The 21,583-nt window shown below is 41.2% G+C and overlaps 1 protein-coding gene across 1 annotated transcript in view; it reads left to right on the plus strand.

Annotated features, from left to right (window-relative positions):
* The window catches only part of ANKS1B (ankyrin repeat and sterile alpha motif domain containing 1B), a 578,800-nt gene that overhangs the window by 20,913 nt on the left and 536,304 nt on the right, over window positions 1-21,583 (plus strand). Inside the window, exons 2-3 of the mRNA XM_084810203.1 lie at window positions 10,996-11,076; window positions 16,744-16,900. Of these exons, the coding sequence (XP_084666329.1) occupies window positions 10,996-11,076; window positions 16,744-16,900 (238 nt within the window). The remainder of the gene's footprint in view (window positions 1-10,995; window positions 11,077-16,743; window positions 16,901-21,583) is intronic.

The raw sequence follows: 21,583 nt of genomic DNA on the forward strand, positions 1-21,583 counted from the left end.
AGAGATGATATGCAGATATATAATTTTTAAACTACTGAAACCATGGAGGTGGGCCAAATCTGGCCTGCCTGGGGTCCTAATGTGACCCTCTGATTTCCCCAAATAGCTGCACCCCCTTTCCCTGGCCCCATGCCATTTCCCTCAACCTCTAGTCATTTTGGTGGTTTCCTGGCTTTTCTGAGGTTGTTTTTACTATGTGGTTGAAATGCCTCTCCTGAGGCTTACTTACCAAAAATGTTTGGATCTTTTTAACTTAGAAAAACACAGCTAATAGGGGATAGGATAGAGGTTTATAAAATCATGGATGATGTGGAGAATGCGGAGAGAGATTTTGCTTTTCCTCATGCTAAAATCTGGGGATACCCAATGATATTGAGTGGCAGCAGATTCAGCATAGAGAAAAGAAAGTACTTCTTCATACTACACTTAATTAACTTATGGAATCCACTGCAACAAGATGTGGAGATGGTCATTTGCCCAGACATCTTCAAAACAGGATTAGACAAATTTGTGTAGGATAGATCTATGAGTGGCACTTGCCCATGATAGCTAAATGGAAACTTCAGGTTTCAAAAGCAGCATGCCCAAAGGGATGGGAAAAGAGGGACGATGACAATGAAGGAGAGTTGTTGCATTCATGGTTTCCTGGAAGCATTTGGCTAGTCATTTGCTGGAAACTGAATGCTGGACTAAATGAATTCCTGGTTTGATCTGGTAGGGCTGTTTTTGTTTCCCTCTTGAACTGTTATATAGGATTTTGGACTTCACTTGTTTGCTTCTAGATCATTTTGATGTTAGTGCTATTCTGTTCAAGTTCTTCTGAGGAATCAAGGCATTCAAGGAACCGTGCTCCCAGAAATCAGATGTAGTGCTTTTCTGTATATGCTTGGGCCTTCAGATGTTCTCTTCCAAGTAGTTACTTAACAAAAGAGAACAACTGACTATATGTAAATATCTTTCTATATAAAAACAAGTTCTTAATATTTCATAACACTTTATAAGCTCCCAAAATAACTGCTTCGTATGAACAAAATAGCTATACTGGGACTTCTCTTGACCATGCAAAGCTGTGAAAGGCTTTGACAGTTTCACCTGCAAAAACCCATCCCTCACAGAGGACCTTTGGGGTAAGAGGGTCTGCTGAGGGGATGGACTTCCTCCCACCAGATACTTTTGCAAGTGTGGCCTGTTTAAATCCCTATATTCAATCTAACAGCTATCTTGCTCTAATATATTGGATAGGAAGATATAAACAGGTTGCACCCATGAAAAAAGCTGGGGGTGGGGTAAAGGCCACATAAGTTTTCTGTGGGGGGATAACCTCTCCACCCCAGTGGTTTTCATGCAGCTTGTTTATCTCAAATATTTCCTGTGGAGAGATCTCCCCTAGCTACACAAAGCTGTCACTTCAGAGAATCGTAGAGTTGGAGGGGACCTTAAAGATCATCTCCTCCACCCACTTGTAGTAGTGCAAGAAATCCACTACTGCAGCATCCCTGATAGGTTGCCATTCAACCTCTTCCAATGAAAGAGAACCCACCACATTTGGTGGCATTCTATTCCACTGTTGAACAGTTCATACTGTCAGGCAATTCTTTATACTGTGTAGTCAAAATCCCCCTTTTTGTCACTTGAATCCATTGGTTCAGGTCTTACCCTCTGGTGTAACACAAAAAAAATTGCTCCATCATCTATATGACAACCCTTCAAATTTGAATATAATTATATATTCTTTCCATAATCTCTTCTCCTAAACATAGACTAAACATACCCAACTCCTTCAACCTTTCTTCATAGGACTTGGTCTCCAGACCTTCTCCCTATTTGACATCCAGGGATCCAGGAGGCTTGCAAATGATCCCTGACTGTAAAAAAAAAAAAAAAAACAAGTGGGGAGGATTGGATTTGGACTGGCTTGGAAATTAACTGAGCCATTTCCAATGTTTATGGGAAATGTCTTGGCTTGTTTCCCAGCTAATCTGATGCAAGCCATGGGTATTTCACCTCTCTTGAGTTTTGAACTAGTACAGTTGCTTAAAACACTGGATGTGGTAGTGAATGTTTTCCTCTTACTGTTGAATTCTCTATTGTAAGTACAGTTGCCTTTGAAGAGTCTTTGGAAACTGTAGTTGAAGTACTTGGCAGATCATCAGGATTTGCAGTGGCTTTCTTTGCAATTTAATATCACATTCTTGTAATGTTCTATACCACATATGGCCCTTCTTTATGTGGCTTGTAGAACCCCAGAGTGCCCCTCCCACTTTCCCCTGCTTTTCAGCTATTGGCCATCAGCTGGGTGAGCAGGGAACAGATAAATGTTTTCCCATTTCTTTTAGCAGTGAGGAAATAGCAATCGGGATCACTGGGAGTGGAGAGGCTTTAAAGTTGCAGGGGGGAGATGCAGAGATTGCAGTTTCACCACTGCTAATACTAAAACTATAATTAAATTTTCTTATAGATGTATTCTTTAACTCGGTGGTTCTTAACCTTTAATCCATGAAATCTAAAACATTACCATCAAATGCTCCCCTAGTCACAAGTAAAAAATTAGGACATAAAAACAGCACTCCAGGCAAGGCAACTTTATTCTAATAGATATATTTATGATATATGTATATGATACACGTATTTCAGGTATGCATTCAGTTGCTCTTGTGCTTGGTGGCAATCAGCCAACCTATTAACGGCAGGTTTATTTTACCCCACCTGGCACTTCTTTGACAATCGGTTTCTCCATTGTCTTAGTTGCTATTACAGTCGCAGTCTCTTGTTTTCTTTCTGGAAATTCATCACACATAATTAGTCTCATTGTAACTGTATGGAAGAGTATTATTTTTGTTGATTTTTGCCCAAAGGGGGGGGTTCCTCTTTGCTGTGTGCTACTTTTTTTAAGGGTCTGGGGGAGAAATTACAATTTGAGATTTTATCATCTGGGCAGAGTATCCTTGGCTGGTTGTCAAAAGCAATTGCAAGAGGGAAAAGGGGCTGCCTAAAATTGTAAATTCCCAAGTGCTCCATCACATGTTCTGAATGCCCCCACGATCTGTAGGTCACTCCTTGGAGGACTGTATGGTCCCAGTTAAGAATTACTGATTTAACTCTAAACTTTGTTTGAAAGTTTTTATGTGTGGTTGATACTTTGGTTTATGGGAGCAACATGATTACTGGACTCCATTTGGACTTTGGTATTTCTAAAACTGATGCTCCACTGAGGGAGCTTAGTATATTTCTCACTAATTCCTTACAGCTAATATAATGAGGTCATCTATGGATGAGACTTCAGGTACTAGTGGTTACAGCACAGGAGAGCAATTGTTTCTTACAATTTGCTTGTTTTGAACCATCAGTATTTTGTCCACAATGAATGTAGCATTCCATCAAAAGTCTCTTTGGGTGATGTAACTGTACACAAAACTCAATGTGCTCCTTGTCTTTCTTTTCAGAAGGAAACTAATGAGAGATGTTCATTGTTGGACACAGTTTGTATTCAGCTTAACTTTAAGCTTTATTTCTTTAACAAATGGCAAAGTGTTTTTAAAAATAGTCTATGAAGCAATATTAAGGCCTGCGAATTTCATAAACTTTCTTCACATCCCAAAGGTTTCCCATATGTTATTACTACTCATAGAATCTTGTAGGGAAAAATGTAAATGTAAAGAACAATTAGAACCCCATATTTTTAATAGCTAATATTAATAAATTCAACAGCAGATATATAAACATTGACTTAAAGGATTCTAATTAACTCATGGCTAAATATTTTCTAGGGCTTGATTGATACATTAATATGGGACATATTTCACTCAAAACAGCTATTATATTATTTTCCTATAGATCATTATGTTTAGGCATAGGATGATTTCGTATTAGACTTTTATTGTGGAATCACCATGCCAAATTCACAGAATTTTACAGGGGGTCCAGACTATGCCATCTTCAATTTGTAACGCTCTCATGTTTTCCCAAAATTTCTTCTTCCCACCATTTCTTCCATCTTTTTTTCCTCAAAATTTTCGACATCTCCCCTAGCTCTGAGAAATTTAGATCATACACATTCTCAAAAATAAAAGACCGCTTTAAAGCAAGAAATTCCTTCACAATACAGCTATCTATTCTGCAGCAAAGCTACCCCTTTCTATGTGTTCCATGGGACAGAATATAGTACTACTAGAGCTGGAATGTAGTTAGTGGTAAAAATAAACTGAATACCACTTCCAGTGTAACATTTTCATACTCATATTTTGCAATTGCATGGAATTATCCAGAAAATGGCTATAGCCACATCTTTTAAGTCTGGAATTCTCTGATCTGTGAGCAGCTGTGTTGGTACTAGGATTTTTGCCAGACATGTGTGAAGATATGTGTCTGGGCATTTCCATATTACACTTTCGTATGTTTTCTGCTTACTTCCTTACATGTCCCCATCCCCCCACGAAGTATGGCTAGAAAACTAACATCAGAAACTATCCTCAGTCTTCACAGAGCCTTTGTCATCCACTCCCAGCTTCTAAAAATTGAGCTGTAGGAATGTCCTAATTTCCTGGCAAAGCCATTAATACCTCTGTTTCCAGTGGATATGAAGTTTGGTATACCGTGAGCTATTTATGGGAAGCATATTGTCTTTTACATATTTTAAACTTTAGGTGTGTTAATTTCTGTTTACCCTCTTTAATGATTCCAGCTTCATTCTTAACCTCTGAGTAAAATAATTCTTTATTATATATTATTGATGTTTATAAACTTTTTTTTCTGCTAACGTCTGTGAAATCATCCAATTTACTACGTATACTTTTCTAGTCACTTTGTATGTTGAAAATGGGCTTTGCTTTTGTCTCACCAGCAGATTTCATTACATTTCATTAACAGGCTTGTATTTCATTTACCAGCGTTATTTGAAATACATTTCAATATTGATCCTTATACAACACTACTAGTAATGCGTCACTAGGTTAACTCTTTTCTCTTTAACCTGTTCAACAATTCCTTGGATAATGTTCAGTCATCTTAACTAATAATGCATTATGTGAAATTGTATCATGTGATTTAATGAAAGCAAAATAAATCAATTGTGTTTTCCTTATCTAGAATATCTGTTACTATTGTCCAACTTCACCTGACATTAGGTAAACTGGGGATGCTGTTGATGTATTGGCCACAAAAATTCCCTGTGAGGTCAGCTGTAAATTGTCTTAAAATCCTTACAGGAAGCATTTTTTCACACAGTGCATACTTAAACTATGGAATTCACCTCCATAAGATGTAGCGAGGAACACCAATTTGGATGGTTTAAAAAGGATTGGACAAATTCATGGAGGATAAGGCTGTCAATGGCTACGAGTCCTGATTTATTGATTGACTGAATTTCTTAATCGCCCATCTGGCTGGTTACCCAGCCACTCTGGGCGATGTACAGCAATACAATTTTAAAACAACAAAATTCTACTTTAAAACATCATATTTCTAAAAATACCCTAACCCACCCCAAATGCCTGCCTGAACAACCATGTTTTTAATGCATGGCAGAAGCTCATTAAAGAGGGGGCAGAGTTCCCTAGGGAGGGAGTTCCACAGTGTGGGGGCCACCACAGAGAAGGCCCTCTCCCTCGTCCTCACCAGCCTAGCTGTCCTGGCTGATGGGACAGAAAGAAGGCCATCCAAGGCTGATCTTGGTGAGCGGCCTGACTGGTGTTGCTGGAGGTGCTCCTCGAGATAGGCTGGGCCGGAACTGTATAGCGGTTTAAAGGTCAAAACCAACACCTTGAATTTGGCCAGGAAAACAACTGGTAACCAGTGCAACTCCTTCAACACCAGAGTGATGTGATCACACCGGTGGCTGCCTTTAATCAGGCGAGCCGCAATGTTCTGTTCCAGCTGCAGCTTCCGAACCGTCTTCAAGGGTAACCCCACGTAGAACACATTACAGTAGTCTAGATGAGAGGAGACCAGGGCATGTACTACTGAGGGGAGCAGATGGTTGGGAAGGTAGCGGCGCAGCCGCCATATCAGATGGAGTTGGTACAACACTGTTTGGTTCACAGCTGACACCTGAGCCTCCATGGACAGCTGGGAGTCTAAAATGACCCCCAGGCTGCAGACCTGGTCTTTCAAGGGTAACTGTACCCCATTCAACACCTGGTCAACATCCCCCAACCTCCTCCTGTCTCCCACCAAAAGTACCTCGGTCTTGTCAGGGTTCAGCTTATTCCTCCCCATCCAGCCATTCACCGTCTCCAGACATTTGGACAGGGATTCTACAGCCAACCTTGGTGAAGATTTGAACGAGAGGTAGAGCTGCATGTCATCCACATATTGATGACACCGCACCCCAAACCTCCTGATGATAGCCCCCAGCGGCTTCACATAGATGTTAAATAGCACTGGGGAGAGGATGGAACCCTGTGGCACCCCACAAGTGAGCAGCTGTGGGTCTGAAACCTCCCCTCCCAGTGCTGCCCTCTGGTACCTGCCGGAGAGGAAGGACCGGAACCACCATAATATGTCTCCAATGCCCAACCCATCCAGGCAGTCCAGGAGGATACCATGGTCAACGGTAGCAAAAGCCACTGAGAGGTCGAGGAGAACAAGGAAGGAGCATTCGCCCCTATCCAAAGCCCTCCTCATATCATCCACCAAGGCCGTTTCTGTCCCATGCCCAGGCCTGAAGCCCGATTGAAATGGATCTAGATAATCAGCTTCTTCAAAGTGTGCTGTCAACTGCATCGCCACTACCCGCTCAATCACCTTGCCCCAAAATGGCAGATTTGAAACTGAGCGAAAGTTGTCCAAAACTTGGGGATCCAGGGAGGGCTTTTTTAAAAGCGGTCTTATCTCTGCCTCCTTGAGTACTGATGGCATCACTCCCTCTTCAAGGGAGGTGTTCACCACCACCCTGATCCCCTCACCCAGCCTCTCTCTGCAGCTTATAATGAGCCAAGATGGGCAAGGATCAAGTAAGCAGGTGGTAGGCTTTACAGATGAAAGCACCTTGTCCACTTCATCAGAAGGAAGAAGCTGGAACCGGTCCCACAAAACCGGTTTGCCACAGGCCGCTTCTCGCTCGCTAACTGTATCCATGGCTCATGGAATAACACTCCTAATCTGATCAATTTTATCCACAAGGTGCCTTGCCGAGGCCTCACAGGAGGCCTTAGAATGCTCCAGCGGTTCCGGAGCAACTGGACTGACCAGGCTCTGGACCTCCTGGGACAGCACTCTGCAGATGAGATAGAGGCAGCATAATATTCCTTTTTTGCTGCCTTTACCGCCACGTGATAGGCTGAAGATACAGCTCTAGCCCTTGTCGGATTGTCTTTGGAGCGAGATTTTGGCCACCTGCGCTCTAGCCATCTCACCTCCTGTTTCAGAGCTTGAAACTGTGGATTAAACCATGGTGCAGTCCGAGCCCTGTTCAGGGGGCGAGGGCTTTCGGAGCCACCCCATCTAATGCCCCAGTGATTGCGGCATTCTACCCACCCACCAGGGTCTCGACCAAGTGGCTGTTTGAGTGTTCCAGAGAATCCCCAAATGTGTTCAGGAATCCATTCGGATCCATAAGACGCTAGGGGCGGACCATTTTAATGGGTCCTCCACCCCTGTGGAGGGGTTGTGGAACCAAGAAGTCCAATGTCACCAGATAGTGATCTGACCATGACAAGGGGGTGGTAGATATACCCCTGACTTCCAGATCATTCCCCGCTTCTCCAGAAACAAACATAAGGTCTAGCGCATGACTGGCTTCATGGGTGGTCCCAGTTGGAGTAGGATGCAGCTCCCAGGAAGCCATGGTCTCCATGAAGTTCTGAGGTGCCCCCGTGAGGCCGGCTTCTGAATGTACATTGAAGCCCCCCAACACCAATAAGTTAGGGGACTGTACATGCACATCAGAGACCACCTCAAGCACCTTGGCCAGGGAGTCAGTCGTGCAGTGGGGTGGGCGGTACACAAGCGGAATCCCCAGACTGCCCTTCGGGCCTAACCTCCAGTACATGCACTCAGCAGCCTTGGTCTCTTGGAGAGGGGTTCTGGTGAAGACCAAGGACTCCTGGTAGATAACAGCCCCTCCCCGATCCCCAGCCTTCGGCTGCTGTGCATACAAAAATCTGGCTGGTCACATGGCTGCAAGAGTTGGAGCAGCATCCTCAGCCAGCCAGGTCTCCATAATACATGCCAGGTCTGCACCCTCATCCCGGATCATGTCCTAGATGATGGAAGTTTTCTGGGTAACAGACCTGGCATTGCAGAGCAGCAGACAAAGGCCAGAAGATGGAGTCACCCCCAGCCATCCTTCAGCTCTGGACAGGCCCAGAACAGGAGACAGATATTACGCATCTCTCCCCTGTTCCCCTTATCTGGCATGGCCTGCCCCAAGCACTCTGCCAGCACCTGCCACCCAGCCTCTGTATATTCTGACCCCCAACACTCCCCCCACTGCCTCCATCAGTTGGACACATGCCCCCTCACTCCTGCCTATCAGGCAGGCTACCCAATCCTAAAGACACAACAGAATCCCCCATCCCCCACCAAGAGTTAAACAAAAATCAAAACATATCTCCTCACAAATACTGCCAGGCAGCAGCAGGTTTCTTGAAGAGGGGGGGAAAAGGCAAGATATAAATGCAATAATAAAATAAATGATCAGAATCCTGAAATTAATTTGCAACTAACTTTGCAGGCAAAATCATTTGTATTCTGTTTAGCTTGAACCAAGGTCAGACACGGTGTTGGAGACTCTGTATTCTTATGTTTACTTTGTTCAGTTACAGTATGTTTTATCTACTGATGCAGACAGTATCAGGGGTAAAGGGCAACCATCTTTAAGCTGAATCCAAGTCTCTCTCAGCTAGTTAACAACAGTTACAATAGATTCTTTGCTGGGCTGGTATTATTAGCATCTCATTGAGAAAGGATGAAGTGCCATATGTTTTGTTTTTTTTTTAATCTAATAGGGTTATAGATTTACTGGCCAGTTACAATCTTATTTGTCTAAACTCCAGGCACACCTGGTTACCATTAGCTTAACTCCTGGATTTTGTTACTTTCTGGACCTTTTTTCTTTGGTGAACCTGAATGTGGAAGTCTACTTGTACTCTTGTTGAATGATCTTTGCCTAGAGATCAATAGGGTGGTTGCGCTCTCTAGATTCGGTTAGTCCTTTTTAGAGTCTTTGATGCTATTGGTCACAATGTGTTGATGATATGACTGGGGGTCTGGCAGGTCTGGGGAGCTGGTCTTGTGTGATTGAGTTCTTTCCACTGAGGAGGTTAAAAGGGTCATGGAGTTAGGGTCTAACTCTTTGTCAGCAGCCTAGTCTGGAATGTTTCCTGTGGGGTTGTACTTCGATAATTGCTTTCCACAATTTAGTGTAGACCTGAAGGTACTGTATGAGATCGTATAGAAACAGGACAGTGATGACACCTTTTCATTTAAATGATGTTTTATGGCAGCCTTTCCCAACATGCCCCCAGATGTTTGAACTTCATCTCCTATCAACCCCAGCTAGCATGGCCAATGGTCAGGAATGCTGGGAGTTGTAGTCCAAAACTTTTGGAGGCACCTTGCTGGGGAAGGCTGTTTCATGGTCTTGGTGTTGCTTCATCAGGACCATACTTGACATAGCACTAAATGCATCTTTAGCAACTACATCAGAGTAGCAGGTGTAGGAGATGCTGATTTTCATTGGGACTGCAACATGCTGAGAGGTGATATTTAACCCTTTCTTCCCTGACACAATCCCAATGAAAAATGCCCTCCAGCTGCTATTAGCCCCAGGAGGAATTAGAAGCTCCCTCTGGCACCAGAGTTTCCCTCCAGGGGCTAATAGCAGTCAGGGGAAAGGGGGGGTCCCATTGAGATCATGGCAGGGGTCCCAATGAAAATCCCTACTGCACCTACTTTTCCCCTTCCCATGGCTGGCTGGGTCATGCTGGGAGTTGTAGGCACCCTTAATTTCAGATCTAGTTTGACCCATAGTGACTGTCTGTGGTTGGGGATTGGATGTGACCATGCTGTTGATGCAGACAGAGACCCCTATCATTCATGGAGTTAAGCTCCTTTGATGGCCTAGGCTCATGGTCTTGAGTGTTCTGTATCGATTGCTGCACTTTAATTTCCAGTGTGCTATGATGGCCAGGAGTGCTTTTGACCAATTCTGCCTGCTATTGAGGATAAAGCCTTTTTATTAGATTTCAGCCTAACAACCATAATTCATAACTTTGTAGCAATTAAGCTGGACTAGTGTAGATACTCTCTATATGAAGAAGTCCTCAATGATGATTGGAACTCTTAGTAGGTGGGAGTGCACGACTGGCAGAATCAGTGTTCCAGTATCTGCACTGGATCTCCTTTTTCTTCTGGACTCAGTTTAAGGTACTGCTTATGACCTATAAACAATCTGAGCCCAGCATACCTGAGAGAACAGTTCCACTCTTATGCCCTATTATGATAATTATGATTAATTGAAAATGTTCTCAAGTTTATCATCTGTGATACAAATTTATATTTCAGAGGATAAGCTTGGAAATTGGCCATCTCTCTGAGATAGTAAGTTTTTGACATGGAAATGTTTTAAAAACTGACTCCCAACATGAAAACTGAAGTGGCATTGTCTTCATATCTCAAATTTTCCTGTTTGAATTGGTCTTTGTTTTTTGGCCAATTGTTACAGTTAAATTACTAGTCACTTGCCTTTAAACTCCCCCTATATTAGGTTTATGGTGCAATACTATGCATCTTCAGTGAGAAAAAGTCCTACAAGCATTCCCTAGCCAGCATGGCTGGCTAGGGAATGCTGGGAATTGTAGGACTTTGTTCTATCTAAACTTGCATATCCTTGGTCTTTAGATGAGAAAAAAAAATATGATAACATTTCATTGGGCTTTTCTGCATTGTGTCTTTGATTTGCCAGTTCATTTTTTCATATTAATATTTGAACAGTTTTCAAAAAAAGGCTTGGGGGTTCAAACTATAACCATAATGGAGTTTGTGCTTTATTTTCAGCATCTGGCGTGGACCAAATATAAATTGCACAGATAGTTCAGGATACACTGCTTTACACCATGCAGCTTTGAATGGTCACAAGTAAGTGCCGAATGAGTATTGAAATTATTTTGGTATTACTTTGTGCTGTATGTTTATGCTGGCATTAGCCTGCATAAAGTTAGGACATAGGCATATTTTTATGTGTGTGCCAAGATTTTAGTAAAGTGTTCTACTTGAAATGTTTATGCCACCTGTACTGTTGCAGAAGCCATCACTATTTTCTTATATACAAAACAATTTGTTCTGATGGGCTAAATATTTATTTATTTAACAGTTTATGTCCTGCCATTATTTTGCAGGAAAATTCAAGATGGTTAATAGCAAAAAATGGAAACACAGATTAGAGCCCATTTTAGGGCCTACTCTGTGGTGATGATGGTAGCAAAGAAGTCTTAGTTCACCACCACTTCATCTATCAAGTGTTATCCAGTAGAAATTTTCCAGGGAGCTGTCTTCATCAACAATTTAGTGTGAAGTTAGAGCAATCTGAATATTCCATCACGACAGATGACATTGTCACCAATCTGCTACCAGCCAGCCGCTTCCCTCTTGAAAAGTCACATTTTCTGAAACTCCTTTTACTCCAACATTTTTACTGAAGGCGGCTCCCTGGCAGCTTTACCTCAGTGTGCCATACCCCCCGCATTAAATCCTGGGCATGCCTCTCTGACCTGGCAGTGATGTGGTCAAGGGGGTGGGATGCCCCATTCACTCTTCTTTCCCCGATGGAAGTAGTTTTTCCTGTTGAGAAAATCCCCAGGAGCGCAGCAGCGACCCCTCACATTACTGCAGTAGGAGGGACACTCATTCATCATAGGTAGCCTACTTTAATCTTTAACATATCCTCCCTTTCTGTGCATGTTAACTCAGAAGCAAGAAATAAATCTCGCTTCCCTGCAGCGAAAGGCTTAAAGGTTAACTTTAGTAACTCGTCCCAAAGTGCTCTTTTGCTTCTCCGATGATCTCTTAAATTGCTATTGCGATGTGCTTCTTTGATGTTCTGTAGATTTAAACCATTGCCTTTTCAATCATTTAAATATAATAAATATACCCGAGAAAGGAGACCCTTCCAATTCTTTTTGCTCTGCAACAGAAATCCAAAGGGTGTTAGGGTGGATAAAGTAGCTTACTTGGAATACTACATCTATTGTGGAAAGTCAGGCTTCACCTTACTTTTAAATGATCTGTTGACGCAAAATACCATTTTTTTCTTGCATCGTGCCCATACATTTAATCTCATTATTATTATTAGTCGAAATTGAAATATCGCCCCCAAACCAAAGCTCTTAAGAACATAACATAAGAAGAGACTTACAGGATCAGACCAAAGGCCTATCTAATCCAGCATTCTGCTCACACGGTTATCAACTAGATGCCTATGGGAAGACTAAAGGAGGACACAAATGCAATATCACCCTCCCGCTCATGTTCCCCAGCAACTGGTATACAGAGCCATACTGCCTCTAATAGTGGAGGTGGTGGCTGGGTTCACACAACACGACAACCCACATCCAAGGTTGAACTGTGGCTTGTTGTTGAACCATTGGTTGTTTTGTTGTGTGAACCCACCTGTGCTAACAAGCCATGGTTTGTTATCCACAAGCAACCTACAACGAGAACCTATGGTTTGTTCTTGGATTGTGAAGTGTGGGTTCTTTGTGGTTAACAAACCATGCTTTGTTAGTGCAGCTGGGTTCACAGAGCACAACAACCGAGGGTTCAGCGACAACCCACACTGAACTCATACTCAAGTCAATGTCTGGGTTCATGTCTAGCCTTCATGACTGTATCCATTCATAGCCTTATCCTCCATGAATTTGTCAAATCCCTTTTAAAGCTGCCTAGGTTGGTGGCCGTTACTATATCTTATGGTAGTGAATTCTGGAGATTAATTATGCACTTTGTGAAGAAGTACTTCCTTATATCTGTCATGAATCTCTCACCATTCAGCTTCATTCGCGCCAAAGTCCTAGTAAGTCGTGGGTTATAGGGTGGGTACAAAGCCACCCCCACCATATGCCAGGTTTGGACAACATGCCAACCCATGCTGCATTGCGGGGAATTATGCAAATAGCAGTCACATGTGCAGCATGCATGGTGGCGGGGGGAGAAGCCACGATGGCTTCTTCTCCCTATGCAATCGTCCGAACCCAGTCAGAGTGAGATAACTGAAGCCACCTATTACTACAATGCTTTTTCCTTTGGATGACTCCCTGATTTCATTCTCCATCTGAAGATCACTCTGAACAGTTTGGTCAGAAGGACAATAGCATTCCCTAGGACTAAATTACTTTAGTAATTGGTATTGTCACCTACAGTGATTCTGTAGATGAGTCTTTCCCGTTAAGGTTTCTAGACTGTGTTTATATGACACTATTCCCTCTCCAGTACACCCTACCTGCCCTTCCTATAGAGTATGTATGCAGGCATGACCATATCACAGTGGTTCTCTCATTCCACCAGGTTTCCGTTATGCCCCCTATATCTACAGTATGTTCTTCCTTAAAACCAAGCACTCCAACTCTGCCATCTTAGCTTGAAGGCTTCTAGCATTAGCATAGAAACACCTATACACTGTGTCCCTCCCCATATGTCTCTGGGGTGTGCATTTTCCCCTTTGATTTTTGTTGACTGGCTGTCACATTTTACTTTATGCTCATGGCCTGTTTTCCCCATTTGGACAATCAGAAACATTTTCACCTTCATTCAACCTGAACTGGAAGTTCCCCAGCTCCTGTCAGTTTTGCCACAGGGTTCAGTTGAAAAGCTGCTCTGCCACTTTTTTAAAAATATTAAGCACTAGTATCTCTAAGCATACTTACCTCTACACCAGTAATGGGGAACCTTAGTCCTTTGGGCCAAATCTGATGCTCCTGGGGTCCCAATTGAGCCTTTTGGGTATGCCCCAGAATGTCACACCCCCTTTCCCCTGACCGCCAATCATTTGGTGGGTTTCCAGCTTTTGTACAGTTTTTTCCCATTCTAAATGGTTCAAATGCCTCTCCTTGACCTTAGTCACTGGCAGTAAGAGCTTTAAGTAAAATTTTGGGCATTTGGGGCCCATCCCTTTTGCCCTTGTTCCCACCCACCACTGGACTGTGGCCCCTGAGTGCTTCTCCAAAACTGAATTAGACCCTCAGATTGAAAGAGTTTCCCCACCCCTGCTCTAATCTTGCAGGATAACAAATGTCTTGAGGGAAGTGTTCACTGGGTCAAGCCACCTCCTCCTCTGAGCCAGAGGGGTGATCAAAGCCCGAGAACATGACAGTTAGCAACTGAGTCCACTGAGGACAAATAATTCAGCTGAAAAATCCTAAACCAGGTGACAATCATAAGTGTTTTTTTGGTTTGTGGGTCCACATGTTCCCACAACTGGAAGCAACATAGTCTCCTCATTCTTGTGAAATATTAAGCTCCATATATTCAATTATGTATCATGAAACTTATCCAAATTCTGTAATACATTTAATTCAGGGGTGGGCAACTTTGGGAGGTCTGGGGGCCATTTTCAGCCTCTGGACACTCACCCCCTGTGGTGCCAGAAAAATATAAAACAGGTGTCCGGAGCAGCTATGGAGCGCCAAAAGGGTAAACATTAGCTTGTTCACATTCTAATGTCCCTTTTGGTGCTCCATAATAGCTACAGAGCACTAACAGGATAAAAAAAGTTCAAAATGGATGCTCCAAGTGACCAAAGTGATCATGTAGCGTTGTTCTCAGGGATGTTCTAGCCCTCATTTTCAAAGTGCTCAGCAGCTGGGATGCCGAATGCTGCCAAGCTGCTACTTGTTGACAGCTTAACATTTAAAATGCTTTTTAAAAGGAAGAAAAAATGCTGAGATCATCTCTACTTGTAAGACATTCCCCACCCCCACAACATACGTGCCCTTGAACTTTGGGAGGGGTTTTGTACCCCATACCCTACAAATATGACAAATATGCCCCTTTTTACATGCCTCTATTTGCCTGTTTTAGTACTTCACCTAGTTCTTTATTTTCAGGTGTTGATCATGAGAATAGGTCAATCTACAAAGCAGTTTAAGTAATTAAATTAATACACCCCTATTTTCCTTAGTATTAATAATTATATTTGCTAATACTCCAGTGGTGTTCTTTTGTGCACTGTGGAGCAGAATCAATGTTCACCAGTTATTTCCAGAAACAAATCTGCATGTAGCTATTCAAGACGATTAGCCTGGTAAGATAAAATGGATTTTGTTATCATACAGCATGTTTGCTAGTCTTGGCTCATATATCAATTATTTTAAAAATGGAATTTCCTAGTGAAAATTTTCAGCAATCCTAATAAAATTCCTGCAGTTGGAGGGGAATTTGAGAGGAAGCCAATAAGGAGACAATGGTGAATATGTAGGGATGAAAGAGAGGGAGGCAGAAAAAGAGAAGGAAGTTGTTTGAAAGGGTTGTGGAGGAAAAGAGGTGAAGTAGAAAACGATTGCTAAAGAGGAAGAGGACTTGGTGTTAGGGCTTGAGGCATAGGTAGCAGTCCGGGATGAGCCAGGAGTTGTTCTATGAAATCGGAGTCAAGGGACAAAACCAGATCTCAGGAATGGAGAACAGGTCAAGATCAAAGGACAAACCTGGATGCAGGACTGAAGAACAAGTCAGAAGTCAGTACTAAAGAACAACCAAAGGAGACAGGAACACACCAAAGCTCAGAAAGACCATGTTGCTCATGCAAGGCTCAGCTAGAACATGAAGCCCTCTTATACTCCTTCCAGTCCAGGAGGATCCCATGGCCAGCCTGGCTGACCACAGTGAGTCCAGGGCCTGAGGATGCTTCACTGCCTAGGTTGATGCTGCAACCTGCAGTTTGGTGGCTCAATATATGGGACAACCACACTCAAATTCTAGTCCCACCAGCTCCTGACTGCTGGAGAAAACCTCACAGGGCCTTGGAACAGAATTGGCTTCTTTCTGTTGCATTTTCAAAACTTTGTAACTTTCAGATTGCTGAGCAGAGAGCCAAGACAAGTCAGGGACTCCAGATACTGAGTTGTTACCCATCCAGATTTTTAGCTGCAAGCCTCTGGTATACATTTTTCTGTAATACCTGTGATTTCTCTCTCTTTTAGAATATTGATGTGAACCTGGCTTTTTTTTTTTTTACATCATTAGGAATCTAGCCATTAACTGTCAGCTTTCAGGTTAATATCTCTCAGGAGTACCCCAGGAGAACAAATCTACTATGGTTATGTAATTTTTAATCTCTTATTCTGTGATTAATTTAAAGGACACAGTGAGACATTGTACATTTCTTTGTACCTTATTAGACTATGCAAGCTTCTTAATATTGATAACAGTGTCATTTGAATAATGACTGAATGTTATGGTTGTTTGATTCTAGAATATCTTGACAATATGGTCTGTGATCAGTGCTTTTTCTGGAGAAGAAGGTACAGCACTCTTGAATTATGCTTCCTTGGGAGTAGATGGTGATTAATGTCATGAAGAGCATTCAGATAGTGGACAAACGCGCACACACACACACACACACACACACTTACACGTGATACACGTGTAGATAGATGTAGATGTAAATATATATACAGAGAGATATAAATAGAAGAAAAGGTGCTGGAACTCAGTTCCGGTGCGTTCCACCAGAAAAAAGCGCTGGCTGTGATGCACCTATTTTATAAATGAATAATTCTGTCAGTCCTAAATTCAGTTTCTTTATATTTTCAGGGATGTAGTTATCAAATTACTTCAGTATGAAGCTTCCACTAATGTGGCAGATAATAAAGGGTATTTTCCTATACACTTGGCTGCTTGGAAAGGAGATGTAGAGATTGTGAAGATTCTTATCCATCATGGGCCATCACATTCCAGAGTGAATGAACAGGTGAAGTTATTAAATATCTTTGTTTATGTCTTCAGAAAATACAAGTAAGTATCCTTTTGTTCTTATATCTGTAAGATATAAGCTCCTTCATGTTTAAAAATATCCATGGTAAGGAGCAAGGATGGTTGTTTGTGGAGCTGCATGGATAGATGATTTGAAACCACTTAAAATTGGCAGACATCAGCACCTAAAACAGTTCTTACCTTTATTAAGAATTGTACTGTATTTAGCTTTATTCCTTGCCAGCTCTAATTGTAGTATTGGGACAAAAATCTAATCTTTGAATTCTTTTAAAACTGAATTCTTTACGTTGCTTCTGCTACAGATGCTGTATAGTCCTTTGGTTTTGCTAAGAGTTTTGTATCTCAGTATGGCAGTGGGTTAGATCCAGACTTAGATCTATGCTTAGAATAGACCCATTTAAATCAATAGGATTAAGTTAGTCATTCTAATGTTTCCTTATTGATTTCCGTGGGTCTGCTGTAAGCATGTCTAAATCTTGATCCTATTCATTGTTTCTTAGGATTTCCGGCACATGGTTCTCTCTTATTTTTCCTGATTTTAGAGGAATATTCATAAGGTAAGTACAAACATGATTTGGAAAACAGGCTCCCAAACAATCAAAAGTAAGAACTGTCCCTCCCTTTTGAAACCAACTTTATGCACCTTAGATTTTGTTAGCTAAAAAAAAAAAACCACAGAAAAATATTGGAATTAATTTATACTTAGCCAAAACTGCTGTTTGGTTTTTACTACAAGTATCCTTAGCAGATATCTTCAATACTTCCTTTAGAGATCTTCTCCTACTGCCACTTCTTAAAATGGTTTTAAAAAGTGGAATAACAAGCTCATTCCTTTTTGAGCCAGGAAAACCTAGTATATAATTTCCTCTCCTTGGATGAAACATAGGGAGAAATAATGTGTGAGTTGCTCCTGTAACTGCCCCTATCTTGAAACGTAAATGATTTTAATTTGTCTTCCTATCATTCTTGTGCCCTCTAGTGGTCCTTAGTAGTCTAATTCATACTGATCCCAATGAAAAAGCTACAGCATTTTTGGAATTGTTTTGATCTCAAATCTTCAGGTGTGGAATTCCAGAATGAAGAAAACAGGTCTTCTTCACAGAAATGGCAGGAGGGGGATGCAGTTGCCATCTTTATGTTTATGGTTATAAATGACAGTAGAAGCCAAATGTATGAAATAAGCTTCTTTCCTGGAATTATGGCTCACCACTGAGGGTGGTTTTTTTTTAAAATCTGGGGTTGCTAAATGATAGATACTGGAACTACGAACTGTAAATCAGGAAAGGGATCTCCATAAGCTGAGGGGATAGTGTTAGTTTCGTTATGGCAGGGGGTATGATAGTAACAGGGAATATTGAAATATATTCCGAAGGAACTATTGGGGCAGTAACTAGGATGGTACCTTGGGCAGACTGTTGGTATTATGATAGGAATAGGCAAGGGAAGAGGTAAACAAGAAAGAATATGGAGATGAACTTGAAAGACTGCAGGTAATACAAAGACAGAACTCTTAGAAATACCAGAAACAATATTCCCACAGAAACAATATTTGTGAGAGCAAGGGAACATTATAGTAATTTATATTGGAGTTAAAGATGAATGAGTTAATATAACATTCACTTAATAGGAAGTAAATATCTGGATTATTTACGGAGAATCCTTATAGGATGAACCTCTTGTCTAGCATGTAGTGTGTAATCATTATATGTGTGTTTTTTCTGTCATTACGGTGTATTTTGTTTCAGCTTTTTCTTTTTCATTTAAATAAGAATTTAAGTAATTCTCTCTATGCAATGACATCTTAAATAAGTCTATTCAGTGATAGAAGTGGCAATAGCTATTTTTTTAAAAATCATTGTCAGATATTAGGATTATTATAGTTATTAAATATAGCTATAGACTTTAAACTGGACTGCCTGCTCTCTTTTATTTCATACAGACCACTATATTGATAAAGAGGTAAAATATTATTTGAATGTGGTAGAAGACATCTTGCTTTAAAGAACTATCCAATATGACATTGGCTACATTCACACATAATGCTAAACCATGGTTTAGTGCTATGTGCATAACCAGAAAGGAGCCTGTGTGAAGTGCTGGGCTCCTCTCCCACACAGCTTGGAGGAGGAATAAACCAGAATTCACTTTCGCTCTAGCAGATTTCTGTCTTCTTGTTATATGCAAACTGGGAATCATGGTTTAAAGTAATATCTAGTTTGTTAAACAAGCCAGAGTTTGTAGTTGGCTTCCTTAGCAATTGACTAGAATTTCTTTTAAACCATGATTCCTGATTTGCACCTAACAAGCAAGCCAGGAATCTGCTAAAGTGAAAATGAATTCTAGTTTATTCCTCCTCCTGGCTGAATAGGAGGAGGGGAGGAGAAGGGAGGCAGAACATGTGAGCCTAAGGCTTTGCTTGTGCTCCTTTCTGCTCATGCACATAGCACCAAATCATGGTTTAGCATGAAGTGTGATCCATCCCATCCTGAACATAGTACTAAACTGTGTCAAGCGCAAACCATCAAATTAAGAGCAGTATAGTTTTTGTAAGTAAAATAGAAGACTCCAATGGCACTTTATTTTATTTTATTTTATTTTATTTAGATTCTTATTTATTAAATATGTTTTATTAAGATCCTTGTAATAATCAAGTCTATTTTCTTCTTGTACATTACCCCCAATAAACAACATAGAAATCCCATTGATTTCAGTGAGAGTGAGTTAAGGATATACTTAATTCTACCACTGAAATCAGTTTGGGTCTCAAATTGTTTGCTTTGGGGCCCTTGTATTTAACAGATTACAGTGTATTTGTGGACATGTCACTTGTTAGTCAAGATGTCTTTACAAAAATGTAGCTTCTTGCATTAAAGCATGTGTAATCCCACTGTTTGCTCATACCTATAGTATGCAGAGATGGAAGTGAAATAGGCACACATCACAGTAAACCTGTCTGATATGATAATACAGGCCTAGAAATATTATTTTAAATTAATTGATAAAGGAAAGTAGAGGAGGTTTCAAGAATTATTTTCCTGTTCTCCATCCTTTCTTACCCCCTTATGTGTCTTACTCTGTGTATCTGTTATTTCCTACCTTCCTTATTTCTCTTTCTCTCTCTCTCTTTTGGTCTCTGCTTTCCCTCCCTCCCTCCCTCCCTCCCTCCTCCTCTTCTTTTTTCCTGTTTCTTAGGGTCTACTCAGCAGTTGCAGTAGAACTGCAACAGAGGTGTTTTACCAATGACACTGACACAAGATTGAAATTGACTAGACACCCTCAGTTTTAGTCAGTTTCAATCGGCATCTTGAGTCCCAGGTAATGTCCTTCCGAATTTTATTGCAACATGCTATTCCATTTCTTCTGCACTAGTTTTTCATGTACATTGAACTGGGTAAGATATATTACCTGATCTCAATGTTTGCTTTTTCAGGTACATCTTTTGTCCCTCCAAATTACACACATGTATTAAACAAGCCCCTGTATCTCTATATGAGGCAGTTATGTACCTCACTGCCTGTTGGAAGCATACAGTTATGCATGCATGGCTTATGGTGTACTCATTATGCTGTTGGCTGAAACTATGCTCCATTATGTTTTGGACAGGTAGATTACTTCTTTGCTTGGAAGTGACTTAAGCAGTAACCTACTTTTGTGTCAAAAATGACATTTAAAATACAAGTCGCTTTAGAAATGCAGGGTCAAGTTCATTCCTGGTAACTCTGTTAGCAGTAATGTCCATTCTGTTTAGACAAGTAATAGTAACCAAGTTGAAATGACAGAACTGAAAAATAAAATTTAGTAGCATGTAATATACTAGCATATTATTTGCTATGAATCTCCATTGCTTCTTCTATGGAAACAGTGGTTAGATGGGTGTGGGGGTAGAGAGCTTGAAATTTTTGTTCAGAGAATTGTTCTATAGGATTAAAAGTTTGGCCCATCTATAGAATATGGCACTGGATTTAACCATACTCTGCATTCTGCTGGAAATAGTGACTGATCACTCTTGTAGGTACCTTATGACTCTGCATTACCTGTTGCCCCCACTGTTCAGTTTGCTCACACCTTGCTTAGACTACTGCCTGTGGGGACATAGTAACGTGTGTGCGTGCGTGCGTGGGAAATAACATATAAAGGGCATTTTCAGTCTCATATACCTGTCTCTGCCAATTCATGCCCATGATGATCCCCTTAAAAATCTATTTTTGCTGACAACATTGATTAGCACAAACATTTTCACATTCTCCACCAGTCTACCCATCCACCCACCTATCCAAATCTGTTTTTTAATGATAATTTCCTGTTACTGTGTTCTATAAGGAAGGATGCTTCTGCCTCCATTTCCCTTGAGGTGTTAGCCAAATTCACAATATTCCCAAATAGGATCAGCACCAACAATGTGATATTTAGAGCAAACGTTATTAGATTAACAGCCTTAAACAAACATTTTTGTTTAACAAAGTAATGCAGCACTTGGGATTTGCGGGGGGGAGGGGATATTCAGCTGCTGAACTTGGCTAGTTCTTGTGTTTCTTCTAATAGTAGTTTTGTTTTAGATAAAATAATTATTTGTAGTGATACTTCAGATGTGTACACGAGTATTGATACTATTTTGATCATAGCTTTAAGTATTTGAAACTTTTCCCCCCAACTTCCTAAG

Source organism: Heloderma suspectum, chromosome 7 (assembly GCF_057233095.1).
Source record: "Heloderma suspectum isolate Gila_16-S chromosome 7, 16-S_ref, whole genome shotgun sequence".
Lineage (NCBI taxonomy): Eukaryota > Metazoa > Chordata > Lepidosauria > Squamata > Helodermatidae > Heloderma > Heloderma suspectum.